Consider the following 23,800-nt stretch of genomic DNA (forward strand, 5'->3'; position numbering starts at 1 on the left):
TACTGTAGTTCGTAGTGATCTATTACAACATTTTTATTAAATCATTTATTAATAAATATTCCCCTTCTGTTAAGAATTTATAAATGGAAATCTAATTCAAAGTGGGACTGCATTTCTAATTGTACCTCTATTCTTTTTATTGAAAATTGAAAATAAAGAGCTTTGAAGATATATCTGTGTTTAGGGCCATCTGCTCACCTCCTAAGAAAATCTATCCTCAAAAGAGAGAAAACACCCAGTACTTTTTTTAATAACACAGATGGAACTGAGCTTTATCTTAGGAAAAAAAAATAAAAAAGGAAAAGAAAAAAAAAGAAAGAGAAAAGGATAAATTAGGATCAAAGTTAACTGGAAGGTATCAAGAAGATACAAAAAGAGAAGGGGGAGATATTCTCAGGTATTTTGGTACCTACACAGTGTCTGAGATTAGTTCTGTGTGCTCACAGACATTGAAACATACAGACAAGAGAACAAAAAAGAACCCCAAACTAAGCTATATGGAGTGTAACTCCAACTTAAAAGCACACAAACACACACAAAAGCACCAAAAATGCTTCTTCCCACATCTCTCTCTGTCTCCCTGCTGAGAAGTCTCATTCTCTGAACTATATCCACTTGTACTGTATTTGTAAAGTGCAAATGAGAAGTTTCTCTACAAGTCATAACAGGTCCCACAACAGGAATAATCCAAAACTAGAGCTTACCCCAATGGATCAGCACTCGCCATCCTTGGAAAGAGAAAATGAAGAGAGAAGGCAAAGAGAAAGAAAGAGAAAGAGGGGGATGTGGAAGCAGGTGGAGAGAAGAGTAGGAAAAGCAGAGTGAAATACTGTTCGGAGAACTGCATGGTCATAATTATTGCCACAGGTGCCTACATCTTCAGAAACCAGGAACACTAGGGGGACAGTTTGATTTACTAGAAAATAACTTCTGTCCTGCTCACAATAATACAGACACACCCAACTTTGGCACTGGGGAATACAGAGAGGGACATTCTAAGGCTGTAAAAAAACCTTTCCAGCCAAATCCCAATGAGAGCAGTCATCAGAGCAACGGGGTTCAGATGTTATGCTGAATTTCTTTTCTGACTCTGACATAAGCCACAGTTATATCAGACTGTTATAAAGGAAATTGTTTTTTTTTTGTCCCCTTTTTGCTCAATGTAGTGTCCCTCTGTCCCCCAAGCTGGCCTGGTAAGAAGTACTTTTTTTGCCATGAATGAACTGTGAAACTTATTGGTTATTAAAGCATGCATTTCTGAGCCAGCTTGGGAGCCCAGGGTACAAGACTGTAGCTCAAGCTGTGAATCTGCTTTGTTACTGGCTTATTAGTCATGATGGTCTTAGAGTCAGGAATTCAGATCACCTAGAGCATACCAGCTCAGCAACCCAGCACTTATCTCTGTGGATGCCATCTTGTGCTCCAGGATCTCATTTTTCATTTAAAATAAATTCAGACTCTGGCTCTTAGAGGTTGCAAGGGAAATCTTTCAAATGTGAATGGAGAATAAATCAATGCTGTGCTGAAAAGAGTCCAAAACAGCAGCTTTAAAGGCAGAATGAATATCTGACATGTTAACTTTGATGCCAAGGGACAATCAAAAACTTCAAGATTCTTTTTTTTCACCAGTAATCAAAGCACTCAAAATAGGAAAGAATAGTCAGGTTATCAAGTTTTTAGGGGTGAGGGTACGGAAACTCAAGAAAGTATCACCACTTTTTTAGATTAACAAAGATTAATTAGGAATAAAGAACAACTGGTGTGTTATTAAACCAAATAATTTTTAAGGCAGATGCTGTGATTTTTTCCTCTCTGTCTCTTTTTTTTTCCTCTCTCCATTTTCAGTAACAGGCTCCCAAGCTGCCAGAGTTACCTCTGGCTGGGTGAGGAAAATCCATTTTCCACAAGACGGTCACCAACAGAAATGCCAAATTTAATATATGCCCAGTAGATTTCACAGTTTCCTGCTCAGTGCAACTAGCCATGCTTCCCAATACAAGAACATTGCAAATGCTGGGCTAGGCAACACAAGGCAGTCTTGAGGAGAGTTACAATTAAAACATAGTTACAACAGAAAGAAAAAAGTTGTGCTATGCATCAATAGAGAAGTGGAAAGAAGCATTATAGTAAGTTCTTTTTCATGTGCTTGAGTGATACTCCGTTTGTATTTTGGCGTGGAGTGCAAATTTGGTTAAGATCTAATTCATATATATACAAGTACAGATACATTGTATATATTTAGGGACAAATGCTGTCCTCAATTGGACCAGTACAAATCTACCTGCAGTGATGTAACTGAGAAGAACAAATTGACACCCATTGTATAATGGAACGTGTGTGTATATTTATACAGCAAATACACCCATAACCAAACATGCAGAATATTAAAATGTAAATAGAACGGGTGCAATAAAGTTGATTCATTTTTCTTTCAAGTCATTTTCCCAACAGGGAAGGCACTTAGGGGGTTAACAAAGAGAATGGAAAGCAAATTGACAATAGGGAAAAGGAAGAGGCAAATGAGGTTCAAAAAAAATTGACAATCCCAGGACACAATAGACCCAGAAGCGCAGACATGTGCATTCCCTACAATACTGAAGCAAGTGAACTACGGAGCTGCAGCAACCCAGATACAGAAGAAGAGAAGCGCTGAAAGAGGGGGTGAAAGTCAGAAAGAAAGAAAAAGAAAGGGACAGTGGCCTCAGCTACTAAGACAATCATGTGCATCTAGAGGGAAGGGACCCTTAAAGATGCAGTATTCCTTTAAAAAAGACGTCATAAAGTTGGATAATTAAATGCTGAACAAAAATTTAATGGCCATCAGGATTAGTTGTCCTCATTTGGCTGGGGATCTCTTCACTGCCTATCCCTTCCCTTCTTGTGGCTGTACACAGATGCAGAATTCAGTTCCTCTCATTTTCATGCCACCGAGGTCCCTCATCCTAACTGCTAAGAGGGAGAGGGAGGTGAGAGAACAGTGAATGTGATCTTTCAAAAATCAGCCTGCCCTTTTAGTGAGGAGGGCCACAAGTGATCCTTGTGACTGCCCCACCCTTTTCCCCCTGTACTCTGAAAACCAATACCTTTGAGAGGGAACACAAAGTGCCTGCATGTACGTAAGGAGTTCCCCCAGTGGCTACTGAAGAGTCACCTCCTCTGCTCTTAACACAGCCTAACAGCTGCTAGAGAAGTACAGAGGGATGATGACATCTGAAGGACCCTTCTCAAACCACAGATGCAAAGGTACCTCTCTTACCTGACTTTTAATTACTGTGAAAGAGACAGTCTTTGGAGTAGTTTCACACTAAATGCTAATGCAAGAAGTGACACGTTCAAGAATACAATCTACATACAGGGGGAATCGGAGAGAGGAACATGTTGATGGTATCAGTCTGAGGAAAACTCAGCCACTAAAGCCTATGTAACCACTATTCCTTTATGGCTATGAAACTATGAGTTTTCTAGTGGATTGGGTACAATTCTTGTACTTAGTTGCCATCTTAAATGTGCCTTACATACATGATGGACAATCATGTGAGTGCACAGTATTTGAACCTCACTGCAGCATGTTCAGGGTTTGAAATACTGCTCACAAAGGACTCAGTCTGCAAAAGGCCAAAACAGAGACTGTCCTTACATCCTATAAGTCTTCCTTAGCTTAAACACCACTTTTATCTTTAAGCAGAAAGACTGTAAAGGGAAAAATGGAAGGAAAAATGGCTAACTGAGCCCACAGGCTGTTTCCTTTAAGGAATTCACCACTTCTTTCTTTTGAATCATATGGAACTAAGTATTTAGCTGCTGATTTTGGATAGGCTGAGTGTTTGTCCAAAACATATGAACATTTCATTATGATGAAGAATTATCCATTGGGATGACAGCTTTCGACATCAGAGAAGAATTCTCCTACTCTAAGACCAGAACTTTAGGAATTCTACATCCACCAACAACCTCATCATAAGTCTGGGGTGCCACATGAGACCCTAAATCTAATTAACTGTATGTCTTCCACTGTGCCTCTATTCATAGTTGGGAGTTACTCTTCTTGTTACTCTTCAGCATCTGTTAGACTGTCAGACTGGAATCATCCTCCAAAAGCCCCCTCTTTCAATCATCTTTTCCTCTCGTGTTCTCTGGCGCAGCCAGGACAGTCTTAAAGAGTTTGTCCCTTACCTAGAGGTACTTAATTTTTTGCTCTAATCAGTCAGGATTCTCAAAGTTTCTTACCATTGCTCTTGCTGACTTGGTTGTACTGCTGTTTCTAGTGCTGAGAATGGAGCACTTCTGGCTCTCCTAGCTCCAGTATTTCCCAGAGCAGTTCTAGCAAATATATGTTCTAGCTTAGGCATCCTAACTCATGGCAGAACTGAACTAAAAGTAGCAACAGGATAACATTGTAGTGGGGAAAATAGTATAGTCACAGGCTGCATTGGGGATAGCCTCAAATGTAAGGTATTGTACAAAACTGTATGTAGTGGGGCCAGAAAATATCCCACTTTCTTTGTTTCTTTCTAAGAAGGAACAGCTATGTCCCCATACAGAGAAGGTAAGTACTGCATCTTTAAGGTCTCAGCAGTGAGGTAGAGGAGAGGAACATATTGTCAGTGTTTATACCTTTCTTCTTTGTTGAATTTGGGATTGGCTTCAGAGATATCCAGGCTTTTACTGAACATTGTTTTACTATGGCAGGAACAAAGCGAGAAAACAGAGTTACTACTGTGGACATTTATAAAAGAGAGTCACCTGAAGCAATGCTGGACACCCAGCCCCCCAACCCATCCTCCCCTTTTTAAGCAATGTTCTGAAAAGTTTCTTTTACTTTACAGCTATGGGCTAGGCCTACATACAGCGGAAGTTCATTATCTCCCCTTGACTTCTGAGGTCTAAGTTGACTTCCCCCAAACATACTTGTAAACCCTGCTCTTCTTTATCCAGTTGAAAACCCAGATGCAATCTACTTTTGTCACACTGTGCAGGGCATACAGAACATGCCTGAAGGCACAAATAGCAAAAGCACACATTACTCAGATTTCTCTAGAAGATCTCAACAGTGAGCACAACCTGGGAAAAGGTTTAAATTCGGCCATTAGGCCCCTTTACCACTTACTTCCAACTCTCTTTCCCATATCTTAGGTCTGAATTCCTGAAGCTTAAAAGCAAAATTCCTTATGTTTTGCTAAAGGGGCAGCTCTCCATGATATGTTTCACTGGTAATATGCTTCACTGTTTCACAGAACACAGCTTCCTAACGTTAGCTGATTTTTCACACAAGCTATCTACTTCAATAACCAGAAAAAAAAATGAATAAAGCCCATTTTAGAAGAGGTTTTGGATTTTTCCAGCAGAGCTGCTGAAAATTTCTGGTATATCCCCACAGGATTCTTGTTCCCACAGAATTCTCCTTTGTCTGTATGATTTTGGCCCAAGGGACGAATTAGCTAGTATTAAAGTAAGCTCAGAATCTACCTCTTTTCTTTTGACAATACAATGAAATACCACAAAAGCAGAATCAAGTAAGATGCAACTATGAACCTGCTAGGTGGACAACTAGCAGGGAAAACCGAGTATCAGGTGTCTGTGCACACTAATTTTGTCATTCACAGTCAAAGATCCACTGGAGACCACTTGGAGAGATCAGCACAAATATTTCAGGGTGTCAGCAAGCTCAAAAAGCAGTGTTTGTACTGAATTCTTCCTATACATTATTCAGAACTAAGCCACTAACTGTCTGTGTTTTTCACCTAACACTTTCTCAGCCTGTTTGGCACAAAGCTGCGAAGTTTCAAATATCAATGGAAAGATGTGCCCTTAAACAAGCCCAGACCAAATGCTTGTAGAGTCCCCAGTTGGATACCAAAAGCACAGCTCATCACACAGACACATAAAATTAGAAGTTACAACATTAATCCCCTTTTTGCAACAAAACATCCATTTATTACTGGGAAAGAGGACATGGGACTAAATCATGACACATGGGTATGTTTTGGTCATGGTCAGAAGAGTCTGCCCACTGTTTATCTGAAGAAAGAAGCAATAGCTCTATGTCTCCAGATGTTTGTACTGGTCATTTGTGTCTAAACAGGAGGCCTGCTTCCACAGTTCACTTCCCTGTCTTCCTAGTATTATAGGATAAAAGCACTTAACAGTCATCTATCCAGATCAAAGAATGTCATTCTTAAAAAAAGCATCCAATCCTGGGATCTAAGATCTAGCACTGTAAAATCCACTCTCGGTGGGTCATTTCATGGAAAATAATACGCTGCTAGCCATTAAAAATCCTTCAGTCCTGGTGGAAGGCACTTGTGTTTTTGTTACTGACTGCTCTGACAGATGGTGCCCCATCAGCAATGCATCGTCCCCAGACAATCCCTATGCAGTGGTGTTTGTTAATGAAGCCAGTTCATGTTATAAAAGACTGTGCTGCCAGCAACACAATATGTGCCACTGTCATCTGTGGAAGTGGAATGGTATGAGTTATGGAAGCTCAGACATGGAGTAAAATACTATCTTCCCATCAACCCCTTCCAAAACAAGCACTACCAAGCTCATCATCGTCAATCATGGCGTTATTACATCCCTTCCTCCACCCTTAATCACACCTTTATGTCCAACCATGTGTTGTGTGGTATGCATTTCCCTGTATCTCTTTTGTGGCTGGAAGGTTTTACTTCCTCCTTAAAGCCAAAACTCTTTCTTACTCATGTCACCTGGATATGTATGTCCAGTGCTGTGCACTCATCTCAGACCTTTGACTTCCAATTACTTCTCATCCAGAATTAAGTGAGATATTTAAAAGCAAAAGGACAATGAGACACAGTTTTGCTTCTTCGGCATTTCCAAATTCAAAGGCAAAGCTGAGAGATGGAAGGTTTCAGTCCTCAGAAAATCTCAGAATCAATCTAACACATTCTAGGCTGGTTGAACAAGACTGGATCATTATCTTCAACTGTTCATCTCACCACTTCCTATTTGTCTTGCCCAGTTGGACAGTTACTGTGAACAGCTGCACAGTACAATTCACAGGCAGCTTTGGGGTGGGGGAAAGTGATTCACCTCTGTCTGGGTCATCTCTGGGCAATTTATGGCTTGTACATCTACCAGGTACTGGATTAAATACAGAAAGTTGAATAAGAGTGAGCAACTATTTGTCAGTGTCATCTTCATCCTTATCACTTTGAGGCCTACCAGAAACACTTAAGAGTACACACTGACCTGAACATTTCTTTAACCCAAACATTAAATATTAAAACAAACCACACACTCAAAGACAAGTTTCCAACCTACACTACAGCTAAAAATCTTTCTGGCAGTCTACCTCAAGACCATATATCCAGGCTGAAATAAGTCATGGAAAGATCCTGAAAATCACTTTCTCCTCACTGTAGGTAGAACTGTTAACAGTTGCCAGCAAAACTTTCTAGCAATTCCAGGGGTCTCTGGACTGGAAATTATTCCATTTCATCCAGTTTCACTTCATCCAGTTTTCAGTCAGCACAGGGAGTTTCTGAGCAGGCACAACAGGCTCATTTTGAGCAGATCTTAATAGCTAAACAAAAATAATTATGTCATAAAGCTGAAACAGAAGTTATAGCACCATCATCATATATATATGTGAAGTGTTAAGTGTTCTTTAATACTGATTGATTTATACAAGTGTAAATCCAAATGCATGTGCTTCCTTTAGGATAGACATAGTGACTGAGGAAGCAACTCCCATGGTTCACATAAGTGAACTTCCACAGTTCACTTATTTCATCAGAACCTGCCTTGAGGAACCATCATTTTCTTCTGCTGTCTCTCCACAATGATAATACTTTCTCTGAGAGAAAAGAGGTAAAATTACATGAATTTCATCAATTCACAGAGATGTGGTAATTTATGTGGGTCGGATGCATATCGGCCCTGACAGCACATTTTAAAGGTACCCACAGATACCTGCACAGGGCTTTCCAGACTCCACCTGTTATAACAATATAGAGGGTGAGGTTCATCCCATTTAACTTCAAGTGCCTAAGAACTTGGCACCTAATCCAAAAGCATCATCATTTAGATTCCTGCCATAGGCTATGGAGACAGAGAAGAACAACTAGAGCTTAATTTAGCCCATCTAAGATTGCTGGAACAGCAGACACATATCTGAGATCTCCCAAAGACTTCATCTGTCCCCAGTGCCTACAGTGACAGCCTGTATACCTAGCTTAGACTGAATCCCTACATTCTGAACAATTAAAATGAGGTGAGATGAATTTTGCCCAGAGGACATAGCAGTTTCCTGAACAATAGCTGCAAGTGAACAGAAATCTTAAATTCCTGGCAGGACTTCTGTTCCTGTGTGAATAAGCACTGCTGGCTGCCAGATCACATTGTAAGTGTGCTTGGAAGTTGTTATGAGTGCTGCTGTGAACAGAAGGGCTTCGCAGCTCCTCTGTATGTATGACATGTAAGAGGGCAACAAATCCAGACAGGAGGGACTCTCAGCTCCCAGGTAAAGGAGGGACCCACCTCTGTCCATGTTGTGCCATTTCAATAGCTCTGCGAGCAGGGACGGGGGAGCCGCCATCTGTCACACTGAGAACCTCCATCGACTTCCTCTCTGGTCGTCGCTTCCCATGCCTGTTCAGCATTGGGGAGTCCACACGCTTCCTGGGGGGATCTTTATGAAAAGAAAAAACTGTCAGCTGAATTCGGCTGTGACTTACCTCTCACAGGTTGGCTAAATCCTCTCTCAAAGATCTCACTCTCACACCTCCCCTAGAGACAGTTATCTTGGAGATGAACATTTGCACTCTCTTCCAAATCTACAAGCATTAAGACATAAGTTGCAATCCATCTGCAGAGAGGAAGAGTATTACTACTGAATGTATGTGCACTGTAAAATAAAGGTATGACCACAGCACAGACTGCACAAATTACCTTACAAAGCTGATAACAGTAATAACAAGATAACAGCACGGGCTATAGCAGAAGCTGATAGCCAAAGTGTATGCCATCCAGGGATCCTGGATATGTAGTCAGGTTTCTTCAGCTTCCTTTCCATGCCCATGCTAGCTAGATCAAACGTAACGCAGGGACAAAAATACACTCTAAATTCAGACTTGTATTAGACTCTGAAAACATACTCTTGTTTTTGCATCTTCGGTATAGATTTCAGGTTTTCCCTGCTGTTATATTTCCTCCTTCAGCATCACAAATTAAACATTCTGGACTACCTGAGATAAACCTCTGATGAAAGCTACTGAAATCTATCTCAGAGGTCATCATATCGCTTTTAGTGCGTAGTAACTGAAGTGCTTTATTGTATAACATTTCTATGAGGCAACAAAGTGCTACTTTCATTTTGCTGAGTGAAAACTGAGTTATAAGAATGAGATACTTAAAGGCATTTCATTCCTAACGGCGCAGACAAACAATTACTGCAGCTCTGAGAAGCACCTAAATTGCTCTGAAAATAGTCTTTAGATACCAAACTGCATGACAGCAAGTGGTCCAAGGTGACATGCCAAACCATACACGCCTCCGTGTGACAAAGGGAACCAAACAGACTTGTTGAGTTCTTTTAATACTCTTTTAATACATAATATATCTGATGGCATCTAAAAGCAGAAAAATAAATAAGGAAAGATTTTCCTTGCTTGGGTTGGACTATCTGAGTTGCCCGCTTGTATTTATAGACATCTTTTTAATTTTATCAGAGAGTGACTACCCTTAAGAAGAAGCATCCTTCACCCCTACAGTTACAAAGAAGCTCACAGCGTCCAACCCCTAGGACTTTTTTCTCTGCCAGGATTCCTTTCTAAAACTCTATCATCACTGCATAGCCAGATTATATTATTTTTATTACTCTGCCCTCCTTAGTCTTGTCCCATTTGCTTGTTTATTCTCTCTCTTACATCATGGTTTTCAGAATCTGATTCCTTCAAGGCAGGGTTTATTCTCAAAACAATGAGCATGAGCAAGTACAGCCCAAATGCAAATGATACAGTGATAGCAACTGAACCCATTACCATATAGTGTAAGTATTATTTGTATTAATAGTAATAATTATGTTAAAAATGAGTTAGAGAAGAATAGCTGTATCTCACTCTACTTTAAGCTATGTTCAATAACAGAAAAGTGGTAGAAAACACTAGCAAGAGAAACATACAGTGCATAAAGTTACACGAAAAACAGAGTGAGATAAACCTAACAAAGCAGTTGTACTGGGAAACTTCAGCTGCACACACATAACCAGTCAAAAGTGACCTGGGACAAGGTTAGACATTTCTCCATAGACTCCTGCTCTCTAAACATGTACAAAGAACAAAGGATGATCTATCCTATAGAACAATTATTAAAATGTTTGTTATCCATACAGAGTTAATACAAAGATTTACAGAAGGATACCACCAGAAACTATAAAGGCAAGGGGAAGAGTGAAGCTTAAAAAGGAAGAAGTAGGATGAAGATGACATAGAACAAAGAAGAGCAAAGATGAAGAAAGTAAAAAAAAAAAGGAGATGAGTAAGCTCTGACTGCATCAAGGTTAGTTAATAATAGAGTATAAATAATAAGAAGGAAAATGGCAAGAGAAACAGTATATGAAAAGAAAATTTTAAAGGCAATTTCATCCATGCATGTTCAAAACAAAACACTTTACCAAATGGAAATTCAGCCAAGTGATGCAAAAGTGATGGTTAGGCTAAATACAAAGTGGAAAATAAAAACAAGATAAAAAGGAATCGAAGAGGAATGAGCCAAAGACCTGAACAAAAGTATTTTGTTTGACAGAAAGCTTGAGAGAGGGATAGCAGCCAGAAGGATTATATGGGAATCAGCAGGACAATTAGGAAGGATAAGGATATTGCTAACAAGCTAAATGATACTTTTATATCAATCTCTGCTGCTCAAGATATTGATTTCCAATCTGTATTTTAAACTAAGAAAGAGAGGAAATAAGCAAAAGGAGAAGGTGGTGAAATACATCAATAAATTCAACATCAGCAATTCAGGGTTTGATGGGTTTGATGGAAAACACATCCAAAAGTTTGTACGAATGTGGTAGAGCTTCTAATAGTGGTACTTGATTCCTCTTTAAAATTGGCTACAAACCTATACTATACATGGCTGAAGGTGGCAAGTATTGTACATATTTTTTAAAGGCTTTAAGTAAGAAACCACAGGGTACCAAGTCTGTCATCACTGTCAAATCTAAAGATACTAAAGCACACAGTCATCCTCTCATAAAGACTAAAGTGGTGGCATATAAGAACGGTTGGAGATTTAGCAGCAGTACAGGAATTAAAAATAGGAAAATCTTCAGTGCACACACTTCTGTTCTTGAGTCTCTGGAAATACTTCACAGAGAAACAACAACAACAAAAAACCATTCAAGTCCCAGCCTAGATACATGATAGTTCTGGAGATGTATTTTCCTCTTACTTCATATCACAAAAGTGAAGACATTCTCAAGGATTTTTACAGGGAAAGAGCCTAGGTAATAATCCAATCATAAAGCCATTCATTTGAAAAGCAGAAAATAAAGGTTCAGTTTGTGAGTTTGGATGACGAATGTCTTCCTAATATGGCTATTCTGGCTGAATCTCCTTTACTCTGCTTTATTAAGAATCTCCACTCCACATAAGCCTTTTGCTCAAGGAGACATCAGTCGATGCATATGTATTTTACTGAGAGATTTCTTATTTCCTTGCTTTCAGTTAAAGAAAATAGAACTGGACTCACAAAATGGTTAGGGTGGCCCTCTTCTGACCCTTTGAGAAAGCTTTACATAGCTGAAGCATACAAAAGAGATATCAGAAGAGAAAGTGCTAGTCTAATGCAGCCTAATCTTTATTTCTACCCACATTCATCCATTCCATGGTCTAATGTGCAAAGAAGGAGGAAAAGGCAAAATAAAATTAGATGTACTTTTTTTTTTTTTTGGCAAGAACTCAGGCAATGCACAGTTCTCACGAATGTGGTTTCTTCAAGCTGCTAATATTATATCCATTACCTTTTCCCTGCTCTTCTCTGCTTGTGCAAAGCCATTGCTAATGGCTAATGATGAGATACTCATCAGAAGCATGACTGCTCTTAATTAAAACTTGCCCCATGTTCTTAGAGATACTGCTGCAATACTGCAGAGGAGGTAAAAACCTCCTGTGGAACACAGAAGACAACTGACAAACACTCAAAGAATAATGTTCAGAGTCTAAAATGTGCCAATGCAGCACAATGATATATTCAGAGTAATGTTTCCCTCATAGAGAACATCATTATCACTTGTACAAAAAAAATAAAATAATGCAGGAGTGGATAATAGCACTTCAGTTCATCACATACTTTGGCATGTGGAAGAAAGATGTATGTGATGCATTAAAGGCACAGCTGTGTATTCAGTTACATGCTGGATATGAAGACTCTAGTCACCCTGCTTTTCTTACGACAGAAGCATATATATATTTGGTTGGAGATTCATGATCCTTGATGTCCCTTCTAACCCTGGCCATTCTGTGATTCTGTGATTCTGTGATTCTGTGAAGCGTATCTAAGATAAGATGATGTCTTTACATTGCAGGATAATCTGTGTGAGTCAAAAGCTGATGAGTGAAGTGCAGGATGCCAAATTGCACTGAGCAAGGGACTTTTGACTGGATTACCTGTGGCAAGCACATTTACTCCTCTTTGCCAAGATGCTTGCCGACATGCTCTCTGCAGCTCCATTCAGGTAAGAGCTTAAAAAACAACCAGGCTGACTCAGAATTTCCATTTTATCCCCCTCAGATGAGATCTCTCTGCAAAATTACAGATCCAGTAGCCTGGAACTTTGATAATGTAATAATTCAGTTGAGTATTAACAAACTTATATTTTAATATATCACTGTCCTGTAGGCTTCGGAGATAACAGGCTTTCCAGTTAAAGAGCATTGTGCCACTAGCCTTCAAACGAGTGAAATACAAGACCTACAAATCACAACTCTACTACATAAAAATGCTATTTCAGGCCATTGATAGATGTGACAAATGCTTTGTTAGTTAAACTTCTGTCAGTATGCACAGCACGAGTCACTTACACTGTTAGCTCCTTCGGGGAGCATTTTTCCAGTTGTCTATCTATATTAATGTAGTCCTTGGTGATCAGCAGTATTTTAAAATACTAACAAAGAACAATTCCGGAATAAAATGGTATCACAGGAGCTTTATAAGACATATATAATCTTATTGCGTATTAAACTTTTAAAATCCTTTTAAGATAATCTAAAAACATGGTATTATAATGTATGTACTATAAACAGGTAAGTGATATTATTCATTCTTCCAACGGAGGATGCGTACACATAAAACTTTGTAGAAATGTAATGAATGGTACAGTCTTACTAACAGAAGTCCAGAAGTAGCATCTATGCAACACTGCACAAAGATTAGTAATTAGAAAATTCTACCACTAGACTACATTGCTCCTAAACCTCATCTAATTTCATAAAGGTATCTTGTGGGTCTGCATTAAATTTTTTAAGACTTCTATCTCAAGACCAACAAGGATGTTTCTGTGCTGTGATAGATATGTCCTGAAAAACAAAGCCTTTGAGTTTAATCACAAAACACATCTGCCCGTCTTTGGCCACATATTCTCACCAATGGTGTAAACTGTTTCAGGTTTGAGGATATGAAAAGAAAAAGGGCAAAGAAGAACTAGTTGAGATGGGTTCATAGTGACAGAGATAATTTCTTTGGTACCTATTTCATTTCTAGGGGGAAGATCCTCATCTTCATGACTAGGATATCTCTCCTTCCGGTCAAGCAGAAGAAAATAAATCATTTTCTCTTGGTTTTCTCTGAAAAAAAAAAAAAGGAAAAAAATCTTTAAATTTGAAGGAGAAAAAAACAATATGTAAGCAAACCCTTCTTTTCAAACATTTACAGTTATTCTAAATAAGCTGGAAATAGCCATGTATCAGCTAGCTAGATGTGCAATTCACAAAGCTTTTGAGAGCCTTGCTGTCTCCAACAAGCAGCTTGTGAGAGAAGGAAATACAATTCCCCCATTACACATCTGGAGTAGAGGCACAGGACAGATGAGGTAATGTATCCACACAAAGCCCAAACCAAGAGCGATAATAAGACAGGTCTCCTGAGCCCTTAAGAGCTCTTTCCACTATATATCCCTCATAGCACACCAGGAAACACACCAACACTCAGGCATAGCTTGAAATAAGTAACAATTTGCCAACAAAGGCATATCCAACACGAACAGCAGCACCGATATCTCTCCATTCAGACTGCATGGCCCACCTTTTCATGAAATGACCACGTCTGGCAGCAAGAGAAGAGACAGCAACACATCTCCACTGATACACAGTGCTAAGAAAGGCCCAGCAACTTCTTGCTTTCTACTGGCACTTCACTGGCCACTGAGCAGTCAGAGGGTGAGGCATTGATACAGGTCCCTCATACCCACAGACATATCAAAGCCATCTCCATCTTTCCCCAGGACAATAAGCATCCCAACCCACGGAGACCCAACTGATATTAAGTCTGAGCAAGTGCTTACTCTTCTGACAACAAGTCCTGTAAGAGTTTATTTCGGTCACGGAAGCAGCCTAACGAGTGCATGCTATCTAACACGTCTGGATCAATATCCTCCAAGGAAGGGAGAGAACGAATCTGCACCTTTCGAGGGATTGGTTGCTCTGGTTCTGGCTCATTCTTACCCCCTCTGCAGAGAGAAGAAGATAAGAGAGAGAAATAGGGTAGGGAAAGAAGAAGAGAAAAGAAACATGAGTTACAAATGAACCTGTACTCTGAAACACAGCCTGCAGCAACAGATGGAAATAGCTTGTTCAATCCCCACTGAGAGACCAGATCTCACAACCAGACAGACACTCTCTTCAGCAGAAACTGCCATGAAGGCTGAGAGTGATCAGCACCTTGTGGATTTTGTTTTTTTTGTGAGAAATGCCTGCATTCAGTCAGAAAGGCAGTAGGAACCTCACTTACCAGTGCTCTCATAATTTAAGCAGCTGTTCAGCATCCTAATGCCAAACATTTATAAAACACTACATGATTTTAGAGACGCTGTCTCATCAGCCAGACCTCAGGCTATCAGGATGAAAAGTGCAAGCTGAACGATTCCCTTTCAAAGAACAAGCTGTTTCTCCAGTTCTGATTACAACAAGCATTGCAGCCATTTCATACTTGGAAATTTCCAATGTGGCTTAAGAGATCTCACTATCAAGGTTCCCATTTGACAGACTTCAAAGGATTTGGGGCAAAACCATGCTTTTTATTTACATGCCAAAATATGACAACCTCTGTTTCTCTTCAAAAAAATTCTGGCCCAAGTGTGATGCCTGAGGTCAATGGAAAAGCAAGGAACACACCATTAGTGGCAGAGCATATTACTCCTCTAAAAGTAGTTAACACAGGCTTCCTTCATAATCCTCTCATTCCATTCACCAGACCCAGGAAATATTGATTATTCATTGCAATTAAAAGCTCTGGCTACAAGACACAGTTCAAGATGTCAGGATACCTCTAACAGACTGAATAATATATATTTTAGGCACCCCGACCGTCCGCTGCTTTTATTTAGCTGGGCAAGGAGCAACTTATGTCAACTCTATCCACCTAAATACTCGAGTTTGGTGTGATGTTCTGTGTGATGTTCAGGTTTACATATTCTTTGGGTGAGGTCCTCCCTTTCTATTACATGGTGTGAATATGTGACAGTTGGGTCCAAGCCCCCAGGGTGGACAACAGAAATTGGGACTAGCTAAACTGCATCAAATGGCAATTTGGACAAAAAACTTCCTTTTAATACTGGCAGAAATAAGGTGAGCATAAATTCTGAACTTACTCACAAGGCTTAAGTGCTCTAGGCTTAGAAGCAAGCTCTCCAGGTACCTTCAGAAGTAAAGCAGCTCTAATTTAAATGTAACCCTAATTTTTCTTGAGTAGGTCAGAAAGGAAGTAAAGAAATATCATTTGCAAAAGCTCAAGGTCTCAGACCCTAAAATACAGCTTCTGATGCTTCCATAAGTCTCACAGAAGTTTGTACATCTTGAGAAATGATGACATTGTCCTGAAATCTAAGCTAAGTTGGGAAATCTTGTCCAACCAAAGAAATGTCTTACTCTGTGAGTGCCCTGTCTCCAGGAGGTAACTACTCTGACAGCTGGTTATTACTCAGAGTGTGTCAGGATTTAACTCCCAGCAGGTAAAAAGCAAAGACTAGATCATAGCTTTGCACAACTAAAGCCAGTGATGACCTTGTCATTAAGATAAATTCTTGCAGGACATACCTTTGGACAGCAGCTGAGTGGTTCTGTTTTCTAATGATATGGAGATCATTTTTAGAAGGAACTGACTTCATTAATCATTTATTACATTAAAAGCAGAGGTCTTTGAGGTAATTTGAGATATTAAAAAGAAATCACACCTTTTGAAAATTCACAGAAAATCCAGGTTTCGTTCCTACTAGTTGCCTTAGTTTTTAGCAAGTATCACCTGCAATCATCTTTTATATCCATCAGCTTGGGTGCCATTTCTGGAGAGCACAACTTGTTATCTTCTATGCAATGAAAAGTGGCTTTTCCTTATGCCCGGCACCTGGTCAGCCTCAGACATAGGCAGGAATATTCACACCTACTCATCAGGGACAAGAAAAATCTGCAAAGAGGTGCCTCGTCATTTGGCAATGCATTCAGTGCTTCAGGAAATGAAAATCACCAGGTCTGTGCTGTGATTGGCATGCCAGTATTGCCTGTTCCATTCTCAGGCTGCTAGAGAGTGACAAATTTGTTGCATTTCAGCCCACATAGACATCAAACAATGTCAACCGATGAATACTGCAAATCACGTATATTTTTTAAAGTCTTGCATGAATGTAATTGCTGCTTTAAAACCCTGCCTCTTTTGTGAGGAATGGTGCATACAATGGATGTGATTCCAGAACAGGGCAGACTTTTTCAGTCTGTCCATGAAATTCTCTCATGAATCTCATTGAAATGCACATTTACACTAGAGCAAAGTAAAGCAGCACTGGTACCATTGTTCTGATTTTTGTAAATTTGGTATCTTCACAATTAGGGCAATAAGTCAGTGCTACAGAAGTATGTATTTACTGTAACAGCTAATTTATTTGCCTTCTTATTTTATTTAAAAAAAAAGAAGTGAAAACAGCTGCTGTTTTTTTGCTGATTTATGATAACCTGCAATTGAGGTAAAAATAAATGATTTCAATTAAAAAATGCTTTAAAAGCTTCACTGAATTAATTTGGGTGAGAGAACAAGAAGAAGTGGAGGTTGGTGATGAAAGGTTTCTCTTTGGCCTCTCCCTTTTTTGTGAATTATTACTTCAACTTTCAAGACCTTTCTGTCTGCTGAGACTGCAATTAATTTTTTCCAGTTTCACAAAATCCTGAATATTTATTTGAAGAATCAAATGTTACGACTTATCATGTTCTGAGTACAACCTCCAGGTCAGTAGCTTATATACGACAACGAGTAAACCTTTACATAGGACAGTAGTTATAAATGAAATAAAGAAAAAATGAAAGATATGAGCAAAACAGCCACAGTGACAAACACTTGTAACCACTCCTTCTCTGCCAGCATCAATATTTCCAGGCAAAATGAATACAAAGAGGCTGTGAAATATTATCAGATGAAAGTAGTGGAGTTTTGAAGGTTCTAGGGTTATTCACAGACTAAATTTAGCCAAAGGAGGTTAACTTCCTTAGGTCAATCCATGGCCAGTAGAGAGAGAATGAGAGAGAGACTCATTTAAAAAGCTATTTTGAGCAGAAACTCTGCTTTAGGCAATCTGAACACTCTTCTGAAGGAGCCTTTCTCTCTCTTCTGTACTGGGAACTAGCTTTTGCAAAACCCAATTTATACTTATGAGAACAGCATTAGATGCCATTTCCATCAAGAAACACATGAAAATGTGTTATGTCTACAATAAAAAATATCTGCCTAATTGTGCATGTGAGCCTGAGAATACTATATTCTGATTGGTGAAAACCTGCAGGTGAAAATCTCAAGGATGGTTAGAGTAATAATAAAAGTAATCAATTATATTTAATTTTATTTCCTATTCCACTTTCAATCAAGATATAGAGAAACTGAAGTCAGCTGATTTTACTCCATGAAGAAACAAAGGGGACCAACTGTCTAGCCTGGCATAAGCAGATTTTACTTCTGGAATTTCTTGGCAGACATTACAGGAGAGCTAATTCAGACTTACAATTAGAGAGATCCCCTCCATTTCTCCTACACTTATCCACAAGAACTAAACAAACAAAAAAAGCTTGCAGCAAACAAGACTCAAGTTCTTCTCTGGTTTTGGAAGGTGCCATGTTATCTGGGAACTGTAGAGAATGTGAAAAAGCCACAGGCAGAGTGCTACAACCATTTCAGGTGAACTAAGAAGAAAACATGTTATTGTACAAACTGCTGAATGCCCTTGGGTCCTATTGAAGTCAGTGAAGCCAGCAATTGAACACTGCCCATAAGATAGATTTAGAGAAAACAAAACAAATCAAAACAAAGGTGTTTCTTTTTCCCAGTGACAGGCTTAAATATCAGTTCATATCATCCTCAAATATTTCCCAAGAGCAGTGAGAGGAGGATTATGAAGGTAGGACTTTCCATCACCCACCCAGGGAAAGTGTGGTATGCTGACACCCAGAAGCATGTATTAAAGTATGATTTCCTTATATCCTCAGGTTAATTAAGTTATCGTGAGTATAAACAAAAAACGTTATTTACTTAGGTTTACTGAAATGCTGTAAGGGATACACAAGAGTGCAAGGTCACTTCTAAAAGCCATCAATCTTCCTTATACCCAAACCACTCGACAGGTGCATTCTTTTCTCACAGACCTCCTGCTTCACTGTCAAGACTGCTGCTTTTAATCAAGTCACAGAGCTACTCTCACATCAACAGGTTACAAGGTCACAAGCAGCCTCTTAACTTGCTGTGAAGGAGCAGGGATTTTGAGACAGCAAGTCTCTTGTTCACAGGTACTTACTTATCAATATAATCATTTTTGTTTCTACTTCATAGAAAAACCAAGATGCCAAGAAGGAACAAGTGAAAGCTTTCTTGTCAAGACGGTATTACAAGGGATTCTCTGTATCACTTGAAGAGCAAACCAAATATGACTGTTATTTTTTTTTAAATCACAGTCACTTTTAAGTATATTTTTAAAACGGCAAGTTCTGGACTGAACAACTTATTTCAGACAATTGTTCATCACTGTAAATGAAATTACTAGCTTAAAGCTACAGAGATGAAAACATGCTAGTAGCAAAGGGTAAAAAAACACATTCTTCCTGTTCTCTTCGTCTTTCTCCACTTGTGTGAAATCTGCTCTCAAACTCCATTGTTCTCTCTTCAAACATCCCTAGCACACCAGCTTTCATAATGTGCTCAATACTGATTGCATGCAAAAGTGAATTTAAAACGTTACTTACATATACCATATGTGTTTCTGAATATGTTCTAGCTGCAAAGAAAAGAAAACAAGAAATTAGCTCTGCAAAACGTAAGAGGAAACTCCATAAGACATCCCCACTCAAGACTTGTCTCTAGTAAGGACCAAGTCTACATTCCAGTGCTGGACCTATGCAAATGAGAGGAACTTCTCACTGCATAAAGATCCCACTCATCCTCACCCCACCCCAGTGTACATGAGGCTATAACTCTGGAAAAGGGAATAAGGCAGGAGCAAATCCCAGGAAAACACGTAAGTACAACACTTCACAGGCAAGTGTTTTGGCTATTTGTTTTTCCCTTCCTACTTGCTTCCATTCTACAATCCAATTGAAGATAATAAACTACTCCTTCCAATATGTGCATAATGCCTGACTGTTTACACTAAAAGCTCTTTCCTAGTTTTGTTTTTGAAAGAGCAAGAGAAGGAAATAAAAACTGAGATGGGTAGCATGCATGAACAAAACGAAGTCTGTACCTGTGAATTGTTCTGCCAAGATCTGTGCATGCTAGGCTTCACATTTACCATTAAAAAACCTAAAGACCCATTGGAATAAGGTTTCATGTAAAAAAATACTATTTATAGTTCCAAAACCTTGAGTTTAGGTTCAAATTTCTTTTGCTTCCATCTTTTCTGCTTCACACACGAGCATTTTATTATGTAATGAAAGACTGACCAAAGCAGTGGCTTTATCCGTCTATATAAAGCAGATGCCAACAAGCGTGCTGCATGATGACCACATATTTCACAAAGACAGGGGAAAAAAAAAAAGCAACTGCTTTTTCTGAAATCCCAAGCTGTTCAGATTACAGCAGAACAGCAGAATCTTCCTAACCTAGTTATTCTCTGAAGCACTGTCACAACACAAAAGCAATTTTTATCAATAGCCAGAGATTATTCATTGTGAAGACGATATTTCTTGCTTTCTCTTTATGAAGAACCTTTGAACAAGCAGAGCAATGTGCACACTCACTGCTAACAGGCAGTGCAACATGTGAGTGAGAGGCAGTGGAGAGCTGGCAGGAAATCCAAGCTATAAGATGAAACCCCAGGCCCATTAAACCGGTCCAAAAGAACAGAGACAGCTGTCCTACTATTACTTTCCACTTCAATTCCAGAATAATGAGAATTGGGGAGCAAAAGGGAAAAAAAAACACAATAGAGGAATAGACAAACAACAAAATTTCACTGATAGAAAGTAAGTGTTCACTGCAGAGAGGCGGGAATCAGAGGCCTCTGTACTATGGAACAACAGCTCCTTGCCTGGGAAACCCAGAAGATCTCATGTCTGCTTTATATTAGATCATTTTTTAAGTGAGACAGGGCTCATATGAGAAACAAAGAAACAAGGGAATACAAACTAGGAAAGCTTGACAGAAGGTGAGACCTGTGTGTCCTGACATCATGTGGTTTCCAGACATGGGAACTCTGGTAGCTGAACTAGAAGAGAACATGGAGCCGCATCTGTCCTTTTCTTTCTTATTACTGCTCGTTCTGGTGTTGCAGTATATGACACAGAACCCCAGATTGCAGGCCTCTGACAAAGGAACTCCCTTCATCACAGTCTCCTCTATTAAGAAGTCCTTTCACCCCTGCACTATTAAAAGAAGGGCAGAGTATTCAAGACTCACTGTCATTTCCCCTAAGTGGCTTAATTCAAGAAGATAACGTACTTATCTATCTATGTATGTTCTCCTGTCAACCTAGAGATGCACTCCTCTTCCTCGTGGCCTTTGCAAGCTGAGGCACAAAACATGAGAAGAGACTATTCTGCATGCCTTTCACAGGGTAGGATTTTAAAATGGTTAGTGCTTACTACAGCAAGAATCTGTTAAGGAGTGAACCTCTTTTGCTTTGTAGAACCACTCTGTAAGATCACAGAATCCCAGGCCCTCTGGGTCCCTCTGGCCACACCCCTGCTCCAGCACAAATGCCCAGAGCCGGCTGCCCAGACAGCGTCCAAGGAGGACACTCCCTCACAGCCTCCCTGGGAAATCTGTGCCAGTGCTCTGGCACTCATGCAGCACAGAAGTGCTGCCTGATGGTCAGAGGGAACCTCCTGTGTGTCACTTTGTGTCCCCTGTCTCTTGTCCTGGCACTGGATACCACTGAAAAGAGACAGAGATGCATCTCTGTTCCTTATTTCCCATACACCACATGGAGGGTTAGAGATGTTAATGATTTCAGACAAGATGCAGATGATACAGCTAAGCGATGTCCAAGTCTCTTTCATGCTTGCTTCTTCTGCTGTGTTTTCTGTCTCTGTGGGTCACATTTTTCTTTTTGACTGCAATATGCAGAAAAACAGCACTTCATTCTGTAAGTCAAAGAGAGGGAAAAGGAAGAGCCACCAGTTCCTGTGTTAGTCACAGACCCCCTGGGCTCCTTCAGAGGAGATGTCAAAGAGAAATCTCTTCTGCTCATTCTTGCTGATCAACCTCCTACGAGCTAATGATCCCACAGCAGTTTTCTAAAAGAGAATCCCCCTAGCACTTTGATATACATTTATTTGAAGGTGTATGAGAGCTCTTGTGTGAGAACACAATGGCTGCTGTTTACCTAGAAATCTGCAGTTCCATCCACATCAAAATCATTGCTGTGAAATACTCAGGGATACCCCAGCTATGAACGGTACTCCACAAAACCAATTTCTATTCTGATTCAAATGTAATTGCATTGAAATGTTATTACAAGTGCGTACTTGCTGCTGCCAACATCTTCACCGCTTTTTTAAAGGTAATTAATTAATGCTTTGTTGCTTTTCATCTGCATTAAAGTGACAGGAGGGCTAAGGGAGGGCGATTGGTTTTGACAAGGAGAAGTCTGTATGCTTTTTACTATGCAATGCAGGGGAGGGAGATACACAGTGGGAGCTAATCTTACTCCTCCTGCTTTCATTTAAACACAATGTTTAAATGCATACAAGTGACGAAGGCATTTAACAGCCCTTCCCAGAGGGTTCTTCTTGCTGCTTGTACATGAGTTTGCCAAATTTAATGCCATTTTATGGAAGTTGTTAAAATGCTGCTTCCTAACATCCCCTAGCCACCGCAGGCAATTGCCTCATGATGCCATCTCTGAAACAACAAAACATGTTTACCTCCATTGCACATGCACAGTCAGAGGAGAGATTCTGCAAGCTAAAATGCTGCGATAGAAGGAGTCGGGGAACTCCTTCATAATGGTTTTACACAAAAATACTTCCTATACATATTAACCTTGATTACTGAAGTAGCATTGAGGACCCATACTCTTAAATCTGGTTTGATGAAAAACTGTACGTGCTCATCAGAAAAGGAGGTCTCCTCCCCCAAGGAGCTTACGTCTAAATACTAAGACAGGGAACAACAGATGGAGACAGACAGGCAGATGGAAAACAAGACAGTGCTGTCTACATCCTCAGTACTGATCTCAGCAGACTGGTTGCCAAGCTGAAAAGTTCTGACCTGCAGAAAAACTTTCTCAAAGTCCAAAGATAAGGATGAGAGCTTCTGAGCTTGAACTCATGTCAGGTTTCAAACTTCCCCATCCAGAAAACAAATAGTTTCAAACCCATCCATGCACTAACTCAACCTACATCTCAGATAATTCTTCTTCAGTTAGAAGATTCTCTAGTCTGAGCTTTAAACCAACTACATAATGTCAAGATATAGGCTTTTCCTGAACAAAGCATTCAAGCTGATAGCACCAACAGCAGAAGAACCATTACTTCCATTAGTAGCAGCAGTCATACTATAGCAGCCTCCAGAGACCTCAACAAGGGCAAGGTATTGCTGTGCTAAGTGCACACTGTAAGAATAGGCCTGTGGTAACCAAAAGCTTACAGGCTATGTACATCAACTGGACAACTGCCACCACTCCACAGATGGTGAAGTAAGACAGTTTGAATGATGTGATAGGCACCTTACCAAAAGACCTAGAAAAAATAAAGGAATCAGGATAATTTTTCCCTCCATCGTTTTTTCTATTGTGCTTTAGAAGTTGAAAAGCATTAAAGATAATATCATTATAGCATACACGAGACTCCAGGAAAATAATAATAATAAAAAAAGAACAGCAGAGAGGAGACTGAAAATTTGGGTAATTTAACTTGGCTAATATTTCAGCCTTAACATCTACATGGACATCCAACACAAGTCATTTTATTCTCAAGTAAAATATCAGCACTGGGAACAATAACAGCTTTATCACAATCCATAGTTCTGCAATAACTGATCTGCTCTGACCCTAGTTGTTGTACATACACACTTTTGACAAGGCTCACTCTTCTTTAACAGGAAAGTGGACCAAAGCTCCTTCCTTCTCCTCTTTGCCTTTCTGTTTCTG

The 23,800-nt window shown here is 39.6% G+C and overlaps 1 protein-coding gene across 12 annotated transcripts in view; it reads right to left on the reverse strand.

Moving 5' to 3' along the window:
- Positions 1 to 23,800, reverse strand: part of BRSK2 (BR serine/threonine kinase 2) — a 300,725-nt gene that overhangs the window by 38,386 nt on the left and 238,539 nt on the right. For 9 of the 12 annotated variants that reach the window (XM_031553458.1, XM_031553450.1, XM_031553457.1 and 6 more), the window contains 5 exons: positions 19,455 to 19,486; positions 14,528 to 14,692; positions 13,714 to 13,811; positions 8,503 to 8,653; positions 4,615 to 4,680 (listed from right to left, as the gene is read on the reverse strand). In XM_031553458.1, the coding sequence (XP_031409318.1) occupies positions 4,615 to 4,680; positions 8,503 to 8,653; positions 13,714 to 13,811; positions 14,528 to 14,692; positions 19,455 to 19,486 (512 nt within the window). The remainder of the gene's footprint in view (positions 1 to 4,614; positions 4,681 to 8,502; positions 8,654 to 13,713; positions 13,812 to 14,527; positions 14,693 to 19,454; positions 19,487 to 23,800) is intronic. The other 3 variants (XM_010711130.3, XM_003206292.4, XM_031553453.1) reach the window with 2 other exon arrangements.

The sequence above is a fragment of the Meleagris gallopavo genome, chromosome 5 (assembly GCF_000146605.3).
Source record: "Meleagris gallopavo isolate NT-WF06-2002-E0010 breed Aviagen turkey brand Nicholas breeding stock chromosome 5, Turkey_5.1, whole genome shotgun sequence".
NCBI classification, from domain to species: Eukaryota; Metazoa; Chordata; class Aves; order Galliformes; family Phasianidae; genus Meleagris; species Meleagris gallopavo.